Source organism: Ictidomys tridecemlineatus, chromosome 3 (genome assembly GCF_052094955.1).
Source record: "Ictidomys tridecemlineatus isolate mIctTri1 chromosome 3, mIctTri1.hap1, whole genome shotgun sequence".
Taxonomy (NCBI): domain Eukaryota; kingdom Metazoa; phylum Chordata; class Mammalia; order Rodentia; family Sciuridae; genus Ictidomys; species Ictidomys tridecemlineatus.
Genome location: NC_135479.1, coordinates 165,141,829 through 165,160,018, shown reverse-complemented (window position 1 = coordinate 165,160,018; position 18,190 = coordinate 165,141,829). Strand labels below are relative to the sequence as shown.

General features: G+C 34.4%; 1 protein-coding gene across 11 annotated transcripts in view; it reads right to left on the bottom strand.

Annotated features, from left to right (window-relative positions):
• Senp7 (SUMO specific peptidase 7) overlaps window positions 1–18,166 on the bottom strand; it is a 137,237-nt gene extending 119,071 nt beyond the window's left edge. For 7 of the 11 annotated variants that reach the window (XR_005726943.2, XM_013362776.4, XM_078044317.1 and 4 more), the window contains exons 1-3: window positions 18,026–18,166; window positions 10,593–10,645; window positions 5,845–5,943 (exon numbers count right to left, since the gene is read on the bottom strand). Coding sequence is in view for 10 of the 11 variants with exons in the window: in XM_013362776.4 (XP_013218230.2) it covers window positions 5,845–5,943; window positions 10,593–10,645; window positions 18,026–18,065 (192 nt within the window). In the remaining variant the exon portion in view is untranslated. Of the gene's footprint in view, window positions 1–5,844; window positions 5,944–6,750; window positions 6,771–10,592; window positions 10,646–18,025 lie in introns of those variants that run through there. The other 4 variants (XM_021733077.3, XM_040270453.2, XM_040270454.2 and 1 more) reach the window with 2 other exon arrangements.
• Window positions 18,167–18,190: the final 24 nt, after the last annotated feature.

The following is an 18,190-nucleotide window of genomic DNA, read 5'->3' as shown; positions in this document are numbered from 1 at the left end:
TGGGGTTGTGGCTCGGTGGCAGAGCGCTTGCCTCACACATGTGAGGCGCTGAGTTAGATCCTCAGCAGCACCACATAAACAAACAACAAAATAAATGTACATATTTAAAAGGGGGAGTGGGGGCTAGAGATGTGGCTCAATGGTTAAGTGCCCCTGGGTTCAATCCCTGGTACAAAAAAAAAAAAAATTAAGAAAAACCAGGGTAGTGGGGGAAAGGTACATGGGAACTCTCTGTACTTGCCCCTCAATTTTTCTATAAGCCTAAAATTGCTCTATAAGACAAAATCTAGGGAACATACCTAAGTGATAGAGTACTTGTCTAGGCTGCATGAGGCCTAGAGTTCAATCCCCAGCACCACAAAAACAAACAAAAAAAACCCCTAATACTTTAAAAAAATAAATTGGCAGAACCAAGTAAGATAGAGCATGGAGAACTTTTCATGCATTGCTGCTAGAAATGTAAAAATGACACAAACATTCTGGAAAAGTTTGGCAACTAAACATACACGTAAGGGCTGGGGTTGTAGCTCAGTGGTAGAGCACTGAGTAGCACATGTGAGGCTCTGGGTTCAATACTCAGCACTGCATATAAATGAATAAAATAAAGATCCAACAACAACTAAAAAAATTTTTTAAAGACACAAAAAAATATACTTACCATATAATCCAGAAATCCCACTCCTAGGTATTTACTTTAGAGAAATTAAAATTTATGCTTACACAAAAACCTGCATGCAACTATTTACAGCAGCTTTATTCATAATCACCAAAAAATGAAAATGATCCAATGTCCTTCATACACATAAACATGAATGAATCTCAAAGACATTATGTTAAATGAAACAAGACACTCTGAAACATTATATATTATTTGGTTACATTTAAGTAATATTTTAGAAAACATAGATTAGAAAACAACAGTGTTGCCAGGGGTTGGGGGAGAGAAAGAAATTAACTAAAAAGTGAAGAGCACAACAGAATTTTTTGAAGTTATGGAACATTTCAATATCTTATCTGTGATAATTATGACTAACTCAAATAGAACTGTATGAACAGTCACACACAAAAAGTGTAAATCAATACAAACTCACACATATTTTTGTTACTGTGATAGTTACAAAATGTACATGTCTATTAAAAAATAGAAAAATTACAATGGATGAATTTAAAGGAATCCAAATTAATCTTCAAAGAAATTTATTTTTAAAAAAGTCAAAAAATTTGAATAGATTCTTGACAAAAAAAGATACACAATTGCTAATCAACTTATGAAAATGTTTTAACATCATTATTCACTAAAGAAATGCAAATTAAAACAAAGCCCAAAGTCCATCAACAGAAAATTAGATAAACAGTTGTGATATATTCATATAAGGGAATATTACATAGAAATAAAAAGGAACAAATCAATGATAGACAAAAACATTGATAAAACTCAAAAAAATTATACGGAGTGAAAAGAAGCCAAATATGTACATACTGAACGACTCCATTTTTATGAAGTTCAAATTAAGGCAAAACTACATCATGGAAATAGAAATGAGAAGACTGCTGGCCAGGAGCAGTGTGGGTGTATAAAAAGTGAGAGAAAGACATAATGAAAATGGACACAGAGAAATTTCTAGGGTCATGACAATGCTCTATCTCATGACTGTATGGTATTCTGGGCAAAATTTATCCAATTATACACTTAAAATATGTATAGATTATTTAATAACATTATATCTCAACAAAAATCACAAATAAATAAATGAGTGAAAATTCTACTAAAGACTATGAAAAGGGTCATTTATTCCTCTCTCTTCCTCTGAAAGTCTCTAAAAACAACAATTTAAAAAAGTAGGCAGGGACAACACACCAAGATATCAGTATAACCAGCCTTAAACTCTATAAACCATGAAGTCCACCTAGCATATATAATCCCTAAAGCAATGAGGGGGCATGCTAATACTGACATGCACCACTTCCTATCTCAACCAGAATGCAGATATCCGGAAAATTAAGTAACATTACTCTAAGGAATAAGGTAGTAAACTAGTGACAGGAAAAAAATAGTCCTTGAAGGGGCCATGTTCTACTCAGTGGGTTAAAGGGAACTAAAGGAGAAAACTGGCTACTATCTTCTCAGGAAAAGGAGACTGATGAAGAGGAGTTGAAGAAAAAGAAAAGACACTGGACACGAAGAATCCATACTTTTGTCAAAAACTAAGGAAACTCATGCACATCTCAAGGATAAAAGAAAAAAAACAGAGATACTGCTAAAAAAAAGAAGGATCTATCCCAAGAGACAGTATGTACATGTGTAAAAAATTTTATCCAACAATAAATTCTATATCTTGAAAAATAAAATAAAAATATGAATGCAAAGAGATAAAAACAATTCACATCATTTTAATGGGACTTTTGTCTTTGCCGTTGCTGTTGTTGTTCCTATCAAATTGGCAACCATTTTACTGTGTGGTAATATACAGTTGTTATGTTTGTAGAGAAATGGAACACCACACTGGTAGCGAAACAAATTGCTGCAGATTTTCCATAAGACAATTTTGCAGTATTAATTAAAATTTAAAATATAAGCCACGCATAGTGGCAACACACCTACAATCCCAGCAAATTGGGAGGATGAGGCAGAAGAACTGCAAGTTTAAAGCCAGCCTCAGTAACTTAGTGAGATCATGTCTCAAAATAAAAATTACCCAAAAGGTCTAGGGATGTAGTTCAGTACTAGAGCACTCCTGGGTTCAATCCCCAGTACAAAAAAATATATGTGTATAAAAAAAATTATATGCAAATTCCCTTAGGCCCTAGTAATCCCACTCAAAAAAGGTTCCCCATATATGAAAAATGATGTTCCACATGATGAAATTATTTGTGTGTGTGTGTGTGTGTGTGTGTGTGTGTGTGTGTGTGTGTGTAAGCTAAAAAACTGATCTTCAAGAAGTAAACAATAGAATAGAGGTGACTAAATCCTGGAAAGATACAGGAGAGGGAGTGATGAAGTGAGGATGAATTTAAATTAATCCAAATTAAAGTGAGGATGGTTAATAGGCACAAGGAGGCAAATGGATAAGAAAAATTATGTCTAATGTTCAATAATACAGTAGGATAACTATGATTGACAACAATTAACTAAATAGTTCAGAAGAGTAGAGGGAACTTTGAATGTTCCCAACACAAAGAAATGATACACGTCTGAGGTGACAGATATGCTAATCACCCTGATCTGGTCTTTATACATCATATACATTCATTGAAATGTAACACTGAACCCCATAAAAATGTACAACCGCTGTTGTACATTTAAAATAAAAGTACATTAAAAATAAAAATACATCTGTGCACAGTGGCACACACCTGTAATCCCTGAGACTCAAGAGACTGAGGCAGGATGATCTCAAGTATGAGGCCAATCTAAGCAATTCACTAAGGCCCCAATTCATGAGGCCCTCAGCAACTTAGCAAGACCCTTGTCTCAAAAAAGAAAAGGACTGGGGAATATAGCTCAGTGGGAAAGGGTTCCTAGGTTCAATCCCAAGTATCAAAAAATAAAATAAGTAAATGATGTAGTTTTAAATGTGTTAAAATGGGGGGAAAATGGCCAGTTGTGGCTTACACGTGTAATCCCAGCTACTTCTGAGGCTGAAGCTGGAGAGTTCCAAGTTTGAGCCCAACCTAGGCACCTTGGCAAGACTCTGTCTCAAAATAAAAAACAAAAAGGCCTGGATATAGATTACTGGTAAAGCACCCCTGGGTTAAATCCCCAGTAATGTAAAGGAAAAAAAATTCAGATATTTTATTAAGTGAAAACAATGAAGTGCAGAACAAGTAAGTAAAATCACTGTTTTCTGTAAAGATTAAAAAATAATTCATATGGCATATGCATTTTTTTCTTAAATGAAAAAAAAAAAACCCAATTAATAGTGGTTGCCTCTAGGGGCAAAAAAGAGAATTCTTTATTCATTTTACTTATGCCTTTCTATACAGCACAAATTTTCTAACTTTATGAAAATGTATTTTATTTTTTATGTCAACAGATAACATAAATATCATATGGTTTCATTTTTTCCCTATTTTGTCCTTCTTTGTATACAAATAAACTTAACAAATATATTATTTAAAAATAAAACTTTTATGGGTGGGGATGTGGCTCAGTGGTAAAGTGTTTACCTAGCATGCATGAGCCCCTGGGTTCAATCTCCAGCACCACAAAAAAATAAAAAATAATAAGTGTTCTCTCAAACTTTAATTTTAAAACAATTAATACTGATGACAAACTCTTTCTCTAAGTTTTTTTTTATAATTTTTTAATATTTTGTTTAGTTGTAAATGGATGCAATACCTTAATTTTGTTTATTTATTTCTATGCGGTGCTGAGGATCGAACCCAGTGCCTCACAAGTGTGAGGCAAGTGCCCTACCACTGAGCCACAACCCCAGCCCTCCTCTAAGTTTTAAAAGTGGTTATTTTTTTCCTGTCTGTAACATAAAAATCCAAGAATCCATAGTGGCTTAAAATTTGTTATCCTAAAATGAGACACTTCTGGATTGAACTGTATCCCTACAAAATTCTTATGCTGAAGCCCTAACGTTCAATGTGACTATATGTGGACACAAGGATTTTAAAAAGTTAATTAAAATTAAATTGAGGTCATAAGGGTGGGCCCCTAATCTAATAAGACTGGTATCCTCATAAATAGAAAAAGTTACACCAGACATACAAGCATGCACACAGAGAAAAGCCAAGGGAGGACACAGCAAGAAAAGAGACATCTGCAAATCAAGGAGAAAGGCCCAGGAGAAACCAATCCTGCTCTCACTTTTATTTTGGACTTCCATATTTCTGAACCATGAGAAAATTAATATCTGGGCTGAGGTTGTGGCTCAGTGGTAGAGTGCTTGCCTTGCATGCATGAGGCACTGGGTTCAATCCTCAGCACAACATAAAAATAAATGAATAAAATAAAGATATTGTGTCCATCTAGAACTAAAAAAAAAATTTAAAGAAAATTAATTTCTGTTGTTGAAGCCATTTGCTCTGTGGTATTTTGTTATGGCAGCTCTAGTAAACTAATATAGCTATAAATTGGTAAATGGAAAATCTGAGAAAAATTCAATTTTCTAAAAATTGACCAGGAATCGCTTCAGTCAAGAGAAAATAATAAAGTGCCATATTGAAAAAAGAAAAAGTACTATAGTAAGTCAGTCTATTCATCAGAGACCTAGAATAAATCTAAAAATTTAATGTTAAAGTCCAGATTTATAATAAGAATATCTTTTAAAATGTTGCTGTAGCATCCATTAAGAGACACTTTCTCAAAGTTAAAAAAATGGGTAAAGAACAAAAGAACAACCAGGCATGGTGGCACACACCTATAATCTTGGGAAGCTGAGGCAAGAGGATCACAAGTTCAAGGCTAGCTTCAACATCTTAGCAAGACCCTCAATAACTCAGTGAGAACCTGCCTCAAGATAAAAAATAAAAACGACTGAGGATGTAACTCAGTGGTAAAGCACTTCTGAGTTCAATCTCCAGTACCAAAAAAGGAAAGAGGAAAAATTATTCTACCAAGCTTAATATCTTAGTAACCTTAATATATACAATATTACAATGAGATTTAAATTTCTTAAAGAAATCAACCATGCATAAGGTACACTTAGATTTAAACTAAAGATGACACTAACCTCAAAGGTTCATTTTAACATGTCAGAAATAAATTAATTTTAAAATCTAAAATTAAATATCAGAAAAATAAAAGATAATAAGAAAATAAAATTTCAGTTTTGCTAAAATATTTTAAACATACTAAATAAAACTATATGCTTAAAACAAATTAGTTTTATTTACCCCCTGCAAAGGGAGATCCCAGCGTACTGAGCTTCTGACTTTGGACAGTGGTGACTGAACATGAACATCCTCTGGTTTTACATTTAACATCTTTCTTATCTGAAAGTAGGATGAGAAAATAATCAGTTTAATTGAAATATATTTATATATGTATATATACATAAAAGAATTGAATCAACTAGCAGAACCATTCTACTACCCTGCATTAATATTTTTCTAAGAGTTTTAAAGTTTTAAATCCGAAGCTTAATTTAGAAGCAATTAAACATAATATTATAAAAAATTCTCATTGAGCATAAAGGTAGAGAAGTGAAGAATCACAAGTTTCCTAATTACTATAGGAAATTAGGAAATTTCTTGCCTACAGTCTCTTCTCCTAATTTTTCAAATGCAAGCTACAGAGTTCTCTAATACACAATTCTAATTAAACATTAAAACTAAGTTCTGTCTCCCTTGAATCTGGGCAGACTTGTGATTTCCAAGACTAGTCTTAAGAGGAAACTTAGCTTCAGCATGATTCAGACGTGCTTATGTGCTTCCCTCCCTCCCTCTGCCTCTCAGTATACACACCTTGGGAGACCTAAGCCATAGGTAAGAAATTTGGATACCCTGAAGCCACTAAACTGTAAAGATCATATGGAGAGGCTACAAAGGGATACAGATTCACCAAGATGTTTGTGTCTTCCTATAGATTCCAAACAAGTGAGTGAACAAGTCTTCAAGATGACTCCAGATCCTATGACTGGTTTAAAAAAAAAAATTAAGGTGGTATATACATATAATACTATATTACTGAATCTTTAAAAAAAAGAAAATCCTACCATTTGTGACTACGTGAATGAATCTGGAAAACAGACAAACACTATAGGATATCACTTATGAGAAATCTAAAATAGTCAAACTCACAGAAGCAGTAAGAATAGTAGCTGCCAGAAGTTGTGGGGAGAAAGAAACAGAAAGGTATTACTCAAAGGGTACAAAGTTTCAGTTATGTAAGATAAATAAGTGTTAGAGAAATACTGTACAGCATAATGCTTATAGTTTACCATAGTGTATTACATACTAAAAACTTTACTAAAGGGGATAGATTTTATATTACGTTGAACCAACTAGCAGATCAGCACTGGAACTATTAATTGCAAAAGAAAGAAGAAACTTTTGGAGGGGATGTTTATAGCACAGAATGTAATGATGGTTTCCATGGGTGTATACTTATCTCCAAATTCATCAAGTAGTATCATATATATGGGTTTTGTATGTTAATCATACCTTAATAATATGATTTTTAAAGGAAATGTACTTTGGATAATGATGTCCATCACATTCCACCATCATTGCTAAACCCCTGCCCTCTCCCTTTCCCGCCCACACCTCTGCCCTATCTCGAGTTCTTCACTTTTTCTTAATGATTAACTGATCTAAATTAAGTTGTATGCATTTAAAAATATGTAATAAAAAATTATAATTATAACATCCAATTTTTTAAAAAGCAAATTCCTCCCCCCCCCAAAAAAAACCCAAATACTTATGAGTCTTTTGCAACAATATGATCTCTTCTCAGACATTTTATTTTACTTGGTTTTTTTTTTTTAAATATTTATTTATTTAGTTAGTTAGTTAGTTAGTGGCGGACACAACATCTTTGTTGGTATGTGGTGCTGAGGATCGAACCCGGGCCGCACGCATGCCAGGCGAGCGCGCTACCACTTGAGCCACATCCCCAGCCCCATATTTTACTTGTTTTTATACCCCATTGCATTTATTTCATTTGAGGTGTTAGGGATTGAACCCTGGGCCTTGTGCTAAGCACAGATTCTACCACTGAACTACATACCTGGTCCTTAGACACATTCCAGTCATGGTTTCTACTATAATACGATCAACGAAGATTTTAAGCTATCATGATCCTACAAAATTTAAAATTCCAATAAAACAATTAGCCCAGCTTATAATTCAAAACACTAAAAATAGCTCAAAAACAATGAAAGAATTCATTGAGATTTGCATATATGAAATATGATGTAGTCATTTAAAATGTTTACCACTAGTTGGGTGTGGAGGTGCAGATCTATAATCTTAGCAGCTCTGAGGCTGAGGCAGTATTCTAAATTCAAAACCATCTCAGCAACTTAGCAAGGACCTAAGCAATTTAGTGAGAACTGTTTCAAGATTAAAAGTATCAAAACAGGGCTGGAGATATGCCTGAGTGGCTAAGCACCCCAGTACCCAGTACCCAAGAAAACAAAAACAAAAAACAAAAAATGTTTACCACTATTTCCCTAGTACCGAGCATAATTTATCCAATACATTTTAACTACCCAATAAATACTAAGCAATATTTTAAATAAGTATGATTTTAGAAAAATTATGCCCTCGATGCAGTTAAATAGAAAAAGTAGATTAAATGCAGTATTGGGTGATGTTCTAATTTTAATATTTCTTTACTATAGACAGATAGACAGATGAACTAGAATACCAAGGTATTAATTCTAGTTGTATCTGAGTAGTCTTTTTGTTAAATTGAATTTTCTAATAAAATCTATAAAAAAACAAGTATTGACTAATAAAAAAGAAAAAGCAAGTTTTGTCTTAAAAATAATTTTAAATTCTTAAAAACTCAAAATGTATCAGTGTCTTATCTCTGTATCCACAAAAGTTCTTATCCTTTCAGTAAGTCATTTCTACTAATGGTCTTAGGAGGTAATATAAACTACTACCAAGAATTTAGTATGCTAGTTTATAAGGAATTCTAAATTTTTTACGACGTTATAGGTATACTGTGGTTGAACAAATGAAATCTTTTATTCTTCAATAAAAACAACCAAGGCTCCTTGGGAAATCTGCTAATTTCAAGGCTGGGTAGGGAAAATACAAGATAAGCTTGTAGTGCCAAAAAGTAAGGAAAGGTACCACCCTTGCTACCCCTAGGAGCATAGGAACCAACATGAAATTCAATATTATTTTTTTTTCTTTTTAAGACATAAGGTGTCTATGTGTAGGCTCAAGCAATCCTCCCAGCAGCTGGGACTACAGGTGCACACACCTGGCTTCAATATTATGAAATGTTAACAGTAGAACTTCAAGTGAATTGCATGAATGACATAATACCCTAAAGCAGAGCACTTTGTTGCAAATATTAAAAATAGCATGAAATGGACATCATTACCTTAGGTAATATATGATTGCATGAATGGTGTGACCCTACTTTATGTACAACCAGAGAAATGAAAAAGTGTGCTCTATTGTGTACAATTAATCAAATAGCAATCTGCTGTAATGTATAACTGATTAGAATAAATAAATTTAAAATTTTTGTTTATATAGCAGTGGTCAACGCAGAGGTATTTTAAAACTGGGTGCTATAGCCTACATGTGATTTGTCCCCACCAAAATTCAAGTTGAAATTGGATTACCAATATAAAGGTGTTAGGAAGCAGGACCTTTAAGTGCTAATTAAGTCATGGGACCTTCACCCTTATGAAAAAATTAATCTCTTTATCAAGAGACTGTGTTAGTTAAGGCTGGTTGGTTTTCAAGAAAGCAGGTTGTTAAAAAGTGAGACTGGTACTTCCCCTGAGTCTTTCATATACATGCCTCTTTTCAGTCCACTTACACTGCTTTCTGCTATGAGCTATTATACAAGGCCCTCACCAGAAGTTCAGCAGGTACCAATGACTTCCCAGCTTCCAGAACCATGAATCAAAATACATAGTATTTTTAAATAAATGGCCAGTCTTATGTATTATTTTACAGCATCAGAAAACAAAATGAGATACAGGATATGACAGTAGTTTTCACAATAATGTAAAATTTTCTTTTCTACTTTCCTCATTCACTGTACTTGAGCTAAATCCAAAATTTTAAATGGATGACTGGGGTTGTGGCTCAGCGGTAGAGCACTTGCCTCACATGTGCGAGACCCTGGGTTTGATCTTCAGCACCACATAAAAATAAATAAGTGAAATAAAGGTATTGTGTCCAACTACGACTAAAAAATAAATATTTTTTAAAAATAATAAATAAATAAAAATAAATGGAGAAACCACACCTGCAAATCTTAAGCCAAAGAAGAAAGACTAGCAAAGATATTCTATGTGGTCTTCTAAGGTCCTCTTAATTCCCTCTCATTAACCCATGATACTCCTTTATGATTTCTACAATCGTTGTTAAATGTACAACTGTAAAAACATAAAAATGTTCCAAATTAAAGATCTCCATACATAAGTGCTTCTGAGAAAAGTATCTAATAAAATCATTGTAATGTACATCAGGTATCACTGCATTTAAGCACAAAATTCTAGAGAAAAAGATTATCATTCTTTATAGGGATGCATTTAAAAAAAAAAAACTCAACATAGGCAGAAACTTCATTTTGCTTGTTTTGTAAGAAGAAATGAATAGAAAAAAAAAGACGTTTAAAAGAACAGATTCCAAAAAATAATTTTCAGCATATGCCATGAACACAACTCTTCTACATCTACATTATTAATGAATGAACACAAAGCATGCTAATACATTCAGTCATCAATGAAATGCTGTTATGTTTTATATAAAATTCAAAATATAAACCAAAATGTATATGAGTCATCTTGTAATGGATTTTTAAAAGCTGCTCAGTTATTCAGAACATCATTTTCCTCAAAATACTGCTCAAAGTTTTACCATATTTAAAAATTTTATTTTTTAAAAAAATTGCAAAACACTTTTAATTTCAGCAACTATTGGTTACAAGCAAAACTAATGCATACCTCATGTAAATCAGAAGATGTAGACTTTTTTCTTTTTCCTTCTGTGACAATCTCTACAAAAAATAAAAAACATAGTAGAAATTATTATTTTTTTAAACTTTTTTTTTAATTTTAATTTTTAGTTGTATTTTGGACACAATACCTTGATTTTTTAAAATTTATTTTTATGTGGTGCTGAGGATCAAACCCAGGGCCTTGCACATGCTAGGCAAGCACTCTACCACTGAGCCACAACCCCATCCCAGAAATTATTATTTGATATGAAAAAGATTTTTTAAAATAGTGGAAGAGATCCTTTTATATCTATTCCTTATTCCAAATTAACTTCTCATTAGGTTCAGAATTTATACTGATACATTTTACTGAAGCTGAAGGGCTAGCCATAAAGACTAAAAAAATTACAAGTTTTAAAAGAGTAGCAGTTTCTCAAAAAAAATTCCTCCAGTAAACAATGTATGTATGGTAACAAAAGAAACTGACCAAGAATTAAACAGGAATTTCCTGGCAAAAGACCTCATGCCCCATAATAGAATTATCTAACTAAACTAATTTTTATGAAGGGGGTGGATATTTAGAAGTTGGCAATATTCTACAAAAACAATTTCAATTCTACTATATATCTAAACATGCTGTGTAACTCGGAACACTTTTTAATTCTTTATTTAAAAATATTTCTCAGACTTCCTATGGATTTCTCTCTTAAAAATTCTTTCATTCAATCAGCAAATATTTACTGAATGTCAATCGTGTCATTGGACTAGGTAGTGAGTATAATGTAGCGAGCCAATTAAACACAATCCAAGATTTCTTAGAAATTACAGTCTACTGGAATATATCATATTTCAAAATTAAAATGGCAGAGATCCACATCTAAGTAGTCATCTTACTGCAATTACTGCATCTTACTGCAATTCAGTAGAAAAGTAATAATTTTTTTCAATAAATGATACTGAAACAATTAGTAACCAAATGAGGGGGACAACTTTGACACCTATCTGACACCTATCTAAAATTAATGTGAAGTGGATCACACATTTAAATATAAAACACAAAATAATGCTTCTAGTATTAAAAAATAAAGTATCTTCATGACCTTGGGGGTATACAAAGATTTCTCAAACAGGACACAAGCATTACTAACCATAATGAAAAAATAAACTAAGAGTTTCATTAAAATTAAGAATTTATGTTCATCAAACTTCATCATTAGAGAGTGAAAGGCAGAGGCTGGGGTTGTGGCTAAGTGGTAGAGCACTTGCCTAGCATGTGTAAGGCACTAGGTTCAATCCTCAGTACCACCTCAGTTTCTCATCTGCAAAACATGATATTCATCTTTCGGCTTGTTAAATGATAGTCTATATTAAAGTATTTTGCATTTTACCTATAATTAGTACAAAATTAATGGTATCTATTACTAAAATAGTTACATTAAAATTGCTCTCAGTATATTAGCATTAGCACCCAAGAAAGTCTAATTATTTTTATTCTAAATTAAAAGCATGACTTTTCACAAGTAGACTGTGTAATCATTCATTCACTTGTTTATTCCATAAAAATTTATTTGAAATAATAGTAATTATCATTGCCAGATAATATGCTAAGTGCTTTATACAAATTATTTAATCCTTACAAAAGTAATATGAGATCTGTAATGGTATTATCTCTATTTTATAAATTAAGAAATTTAGGTTTGAAGAATCAAGGTCACCATGACGTTCACCACTGGTCTGATTCCAAAGGTGGTACTCTTAGCGAGTACACTCTGGGCATACCAGATACTACGGAGACATAAGTTGAAGCAGACAGACCCTCTGACTCAGGTAATAGTTATATCAACATAGATTAGACAAATTAGCAAACCTGAATAAATGATGAAATCTGACAAACATCCTATAAAAAGTGCAAAGACCCATGAAATTTCAGAAATAGGTATACTTTTTTTCAAGTTTGAGTTAATTGGAAAATAGCTTTTGGAAAGGTCAAAGGAACTGAGCTTTGAAAAATAAAAAAAAAAAAAATCCTAGGCAGAATCAGGTGAAAGGATATTCCAGGGCCAAGAGCAACCCAGGAGAGAGTTGTGACTATAAGCACCCACAAAGCAGGATGATGCAACCCACATCTGCCAGACTACTAAACTATGGAAGACCCAGATTAGAATAAACCATCAGGGACTTAAGACAACATTATAACAAAGTTTCAGATAAGATCTTTGGGCTTTATTCAGTTTTATTCATAATCCATCCCATCAATGCTCCTCTAATCTTCTTTTAAATCTTCTATCTTCCAACATCAAGCCTGGGAATCACGTTCACCACTCTCCAATTACCTTGCTATCCTCTCACTTATGTAACCCAACTCTATCCTCTTCTTATGATTTGGATCTAAGGTGTCACCCAAAAGCTCATGTGTGAGACAATGCAAGGTTTGGAGGAGAAATTATTGGGTTTTAGCCTTAACCTAAACAGTGTGTTAATCCCTGATGGGATTAACTGGGTGGTGACTGAAGGGAGGTGGGGTGTGGCTGGAGAAAATGATACATTTGGGGAGTGGCTATGAGGTATGTATTTTGGATTTGGAGCATGGTGTCTCTCTCTGCTTCCTCATCAACATGTGAGCTGCTTCGAATCTCTGCCACTCTTCCACCATGCTATTCTGCCTTATCTTGAGCCAGGAGGAATGGAGCCAGCCTTCTATGGACTAAGACCCCTGAAACCGTAAGCCCTCAAAAAAACTTTTCTTCCTCTACAGTTGTTCTTGTCACATCTTTTAGCCAAAGCAGCAAAGAAGATAAAACACCTCTGATCTACATTAGTCTCCATCTCTTAGTCCACTAAAATCCTTTGCAAAATCAATACAACTCCTTAGATTCTGAATGTTTTTCTTGGACATTTTCTCCATCTTAAGTTAACTCAATCCAATTTTTTTTTTATCAACCCACACAACTTTTTATAAACCCAGGAATAGAAATTAACAATATCCTTCCCCCACTACCACTACTTCCAATTAACATTCTAATTTTATTACAATAACTCTTCCATGGGGCTGGGGATAAAGCTCAGATGGTAGAGTGCCTGCCTTGCATGTACAATACCCAGCACCACAAAATAAAAAATAAAAATAAATAATAATAATTCTTCCTTTTAAATGCCCATAAATTTATCCATGCATGTATAATATGTCAAAATACACTCTACTGTCATGTATATCTAAAATGAATACATTTTTTTTTAAAGAGAGAGTTAGAGAGGAGGGGGAGAGAGAGAGAGAGAGAGAGAGAGAGAGAGAGAATTTTTAATATTTATTTTTTAGTTCTCGGCGGACACAACATCTTCATTGGTATGTGGTGCTGAGGATCGAACCCGGGCCGCACGCATGCTAGGCGAGCGCGCTACCGCTTGAACCACATCCCCAGCCCCCATGAATACATTTTTAAAAAGAAAAAAATTCCCATAAATTTGAAAGGCAGGGGAGAGGGGGAATGGGAAGTTCAATAAGAGGGCCCAAATTACAGAGCAGAGGGATTAGCTCTGGTTTTTCTATAGCACAGTGGGATAACTATTGATTACAACAATCTATATTCCAAAATGACTAGAAGAGTATGATATACCTACCACAAAAAAATTCAAGTTTGAATAGATACAAATGCTGATTTGATAATTATATATCATATACAGGTACTAAATTACCATAATGTGCCCCATAAAGATGTATGTCTCCAAAAATTAAAATAAATAAAATCCCCATAAATTGGATATATTCCCTCACCCATACTCTGACTGACTGACATTTGCAAACTCAAGATCTTCACTAATGTTCCTAGAATACTAAAATATATGGTTCATAGTTTTCCACTTTGTCATTAAAATCTACTGTCATCCTCAAACACTAACATATCCCTGAATGAAACAATGGACTCATCTCCATTTACTCCAATAACTTCTATATATCCCCATTCCATGATTATACATTCACGAGAAGATTTAAGGAAAACAGAATCTCAGCTGGGAACCTCTCATTATACAACATTCTGTCCTTTGGTCCATGAATTCCTGACTCTCACTGAACCCATTCTTTGCACCCACATCCTGTCATAACTTTTAACCTTAAGTAAAATTAAACTTCATTCCCCCCTCCAAATTCTTGATCCTATACTGCTTAGCATTATTGAAGTCACATAGTTGTAGCAACTATAAACTCACACTTAAAGACTTCAAAATGATTTGATAATTCTTTTATTCATCCCAACTGACCTCCTATTCTGAGTTTCTAAAACTATTTTAAAAGTTATTCTTTCTCAAAAGATATCTTGTAGATGCCATGACTGCAATATCCTTAATGTCTCAAACTGTATCTATCTTTATGAATCCTTGCTCCTTTTACTATATCTCACCAACCTGTTATTTTACTATTCTATTTCTTCTAGACCCTCACTGCATCAATTATCTCCTACCTGATATATCTTTAATCTTTCCCTCACCAGTTACCTCTTTCCCACTCCCTATCAACATAATTAAAATCTATAATATTCTTCAAAAAAAATCTTTCACCTAATTTCTATTCAAGCTTATTCTAGAAGTCTTTCCTTCCCACCTACTTACTGCTTTGGTATGCTGCAGTTATCAGTTACATGAATTAGAAGTACTTACTTTGTGTTTGGTCTAAACCAGCTGGAATTTGGTTTCTGCTACTACTTGGAACTGAAAGAGTTCTAAGCAATAAACTAGATGAACCTAAGAGTTCTTCCTTTTTTAGGAGAAACAAGTTCAGCCAAGCCTATTACAATCTTATAGACAAAACTTCAAAATTTGTGTCTTCTTTTATCTCTACTGCCATGCTTCTACCTAGTCTTCCTACGTTATTTATCAAATATCTCTTTCTTAGCTGGGCAGGGTGACCCACATTTGGAATGTCAGCTACTCAAAGCAGGCAAGGCAGGAGGATCACAAGTTAAAAGCCAGCCTGGGCAATTTAAGGAGACCTACCTCAAAATACATAAAACAAAAAGGGTTGGGGTTGTAGCTCAGTGGTAGAGCACTGGCCTCACATGTGCAAAACCTTGAGTTTAATCCATATATTACAGCAACAAAAAAATTAAAATTAAGGGGCTGGGGTTATACCTCAGTGTTAGAACACTTGCTTTTCACATGTGAGGCACTGGGTTCAATCTTTAGCACCATATAAAAATAAATAAAATAAGGAAAAATATTGTGTCCATCTTTTTAAAAAATCTTTTAAAAAATTAAAATTAAGAACTCCTCTTTCTGTGAATTTATGAATTGTGATGACCAGAAAACATCACTTTATTTCCGTTCCATTAGCAATAAATCCTCATGAAGCAGCAGCTACATATATATAACCATTACACAGAATCTCTTTCAACCAACTGAGTACATTTTATTCCTGAGAATTTATATGGGAAAATTAAAACACATCGTTAGGAAAAGCAGCAGTGTTCTTTAAAATTAATGTTCACATTGTAAACTAGATACATGCAGGAGAACAGTTAGGTAACATTAGATTCGGAAACGGTTCCTATACAATACTTTTCAGAAAGAAGAGCTGCAAAATAGAAATCATTTTTAAAAAACTCTAGAGGTATAACATAAATATCAATGTATTTTACAAAGATTAGCAGTTTAATTCTCAAAGTTGATTTCCCACAACTACTTTCATCAAAATAACTATAATAAATCAATCTAAGTATAATCAGGTACAGAGGAACAGAATTTGATGAAAAACAAAGCTACTATTTTGCTCTAATTCACAAATGTAATAAACCAAGATGAAATCCAATCTTTTTTATTAAAAAAAAAAGCTTTAAGTATGACTAAACCTAAAGTTCTGTTAAGAAACACAAAATGACACCAAATAAACACTTCATTTTTCTAATGTGTTGGTTTTACTTGATGATTTCAGGGGATGAGATATTAAAAAATATTGATCTATTGGAGGCATATATGCAATATAAACCTACATCAGACATATACTTTCAAAGGTAAAGATTAACATCCCTAAAATACACAAAAAGTGGTAAACATTAACTGTATAGGAAAAGAGATCTCAGAGTTTTAACAGTCTAAGCAAAGTCCTGTAAGATCCCCATTCACTCTCCTTTGCAGCCAAAAAACAGTTTGAAATGCTCAGACACAAGGTTCTCCTACATAAATTTGTAATGGTTAACGTCAGATCTACAAAACTAAATGGTACAATAATAAACTTTAAAATGAAGTAATTGGGTCATAAGATGTTAATTTATGTACTGGACTGTGTGCTACTATACTACTCTCCTAAATCTACAGGACTTAACACAAGGATTTGAGGTACCCTTAATGGATGACATGTTTGACAAAAATGTGTGTTGACTGGAGCTCTACTTCACATCTTAAAAACGATTTTGTATTACCACAATTTAACAACAACAACAAAAAACCTTAAAATAGTTATTTAAACCTTAAAGCAATTTCAAAATCAAAAATACTGTAAATGGGGCTGAGTTTATGGCTCGGTGGTAGAGCACTCGCCTATCAAGTAGGAGACACTGGGTTTGATCCTCAGCACTACATAAAAATAACTAAATAAAATAAAGATATTGTGTTCATCTACAGCTTTAAAAAAAAATACAGTGAGATGAAAACACTAGTGCCAGTGAGGCACTGCATGCTTGTGATTCCAGCTATTCCGGAGGCTGAGGCAGGAGGATCCCAAGCTCAAAGCCAGGCTCAGAAACTTCTGGAGACCCAGTCTCAAAATAAAGAGTAGCCGGGGATGTAGCCGATTGGTACAGGCACCCCAGGTTCAATCCCAGTACACACACACACACACACACACACACACACACACACACACACAGCTGGGCTTCAGATCTTTTGTTTGGTCACTTTTGGGAAAAGCAGGAGGCTGGAAAAGAAAAAGGCTATTAAGCAAACCTATTCAGAAGAATCAGATACAATAAGGCATTTATTCGAGGATCGAAGTGGCAATTATCAAGCCCCGCCTTTCCTTCTGTGCCAGCGGGGAGAATGGAGTAGAGGTAAAAAAAAAAAAAAAAAAAAAAAGCAAGAATCAAAGGAATTGAGCAAAGTGGTGCTGAGAAGCTGGAAATGAAATTGGCACATTGGTGGAATTACGAGGAAGGCGTGGCAGGAGAGCAGCAAGCCAACCGGGGAGATCCGTGGGCCGTGAGACTCCAGGAGAGTGTTCGCAGGAGAAGGAGGAAAAAAATCAAAGGGTGTTGCAACGAAGAGCGGCCACGGCTGGGATGACAGCTCGGACTGAGTGTCTGACTCGAGGGGCGGGAGCCACTCCGGAGCCTTCCATTGTGCGCGCCCCCGCCTCGCCCTCCCTCTCACCTCAAAGCTCGGGGCCGCAAAACAACACCCGTCATCTCCTAGGTAGGAGACAGTGTGTTCAACCCTCTTCCAGCCCTTTCTCACCAGATGAAGATCGCCGTCGCCCGAGCTTCCTCTTGTCCATCTTCTCTTCCTACTGGAGTCGCAGTTGCAAGCGCTGTCACCTCAAGACCCCTCCGGCTTGGGGGAGGGGCAGTGGAGACAGAGAGCCGGGAAAGTGAGGACCGCGCTTGCGCAAGAGCCCTCGCC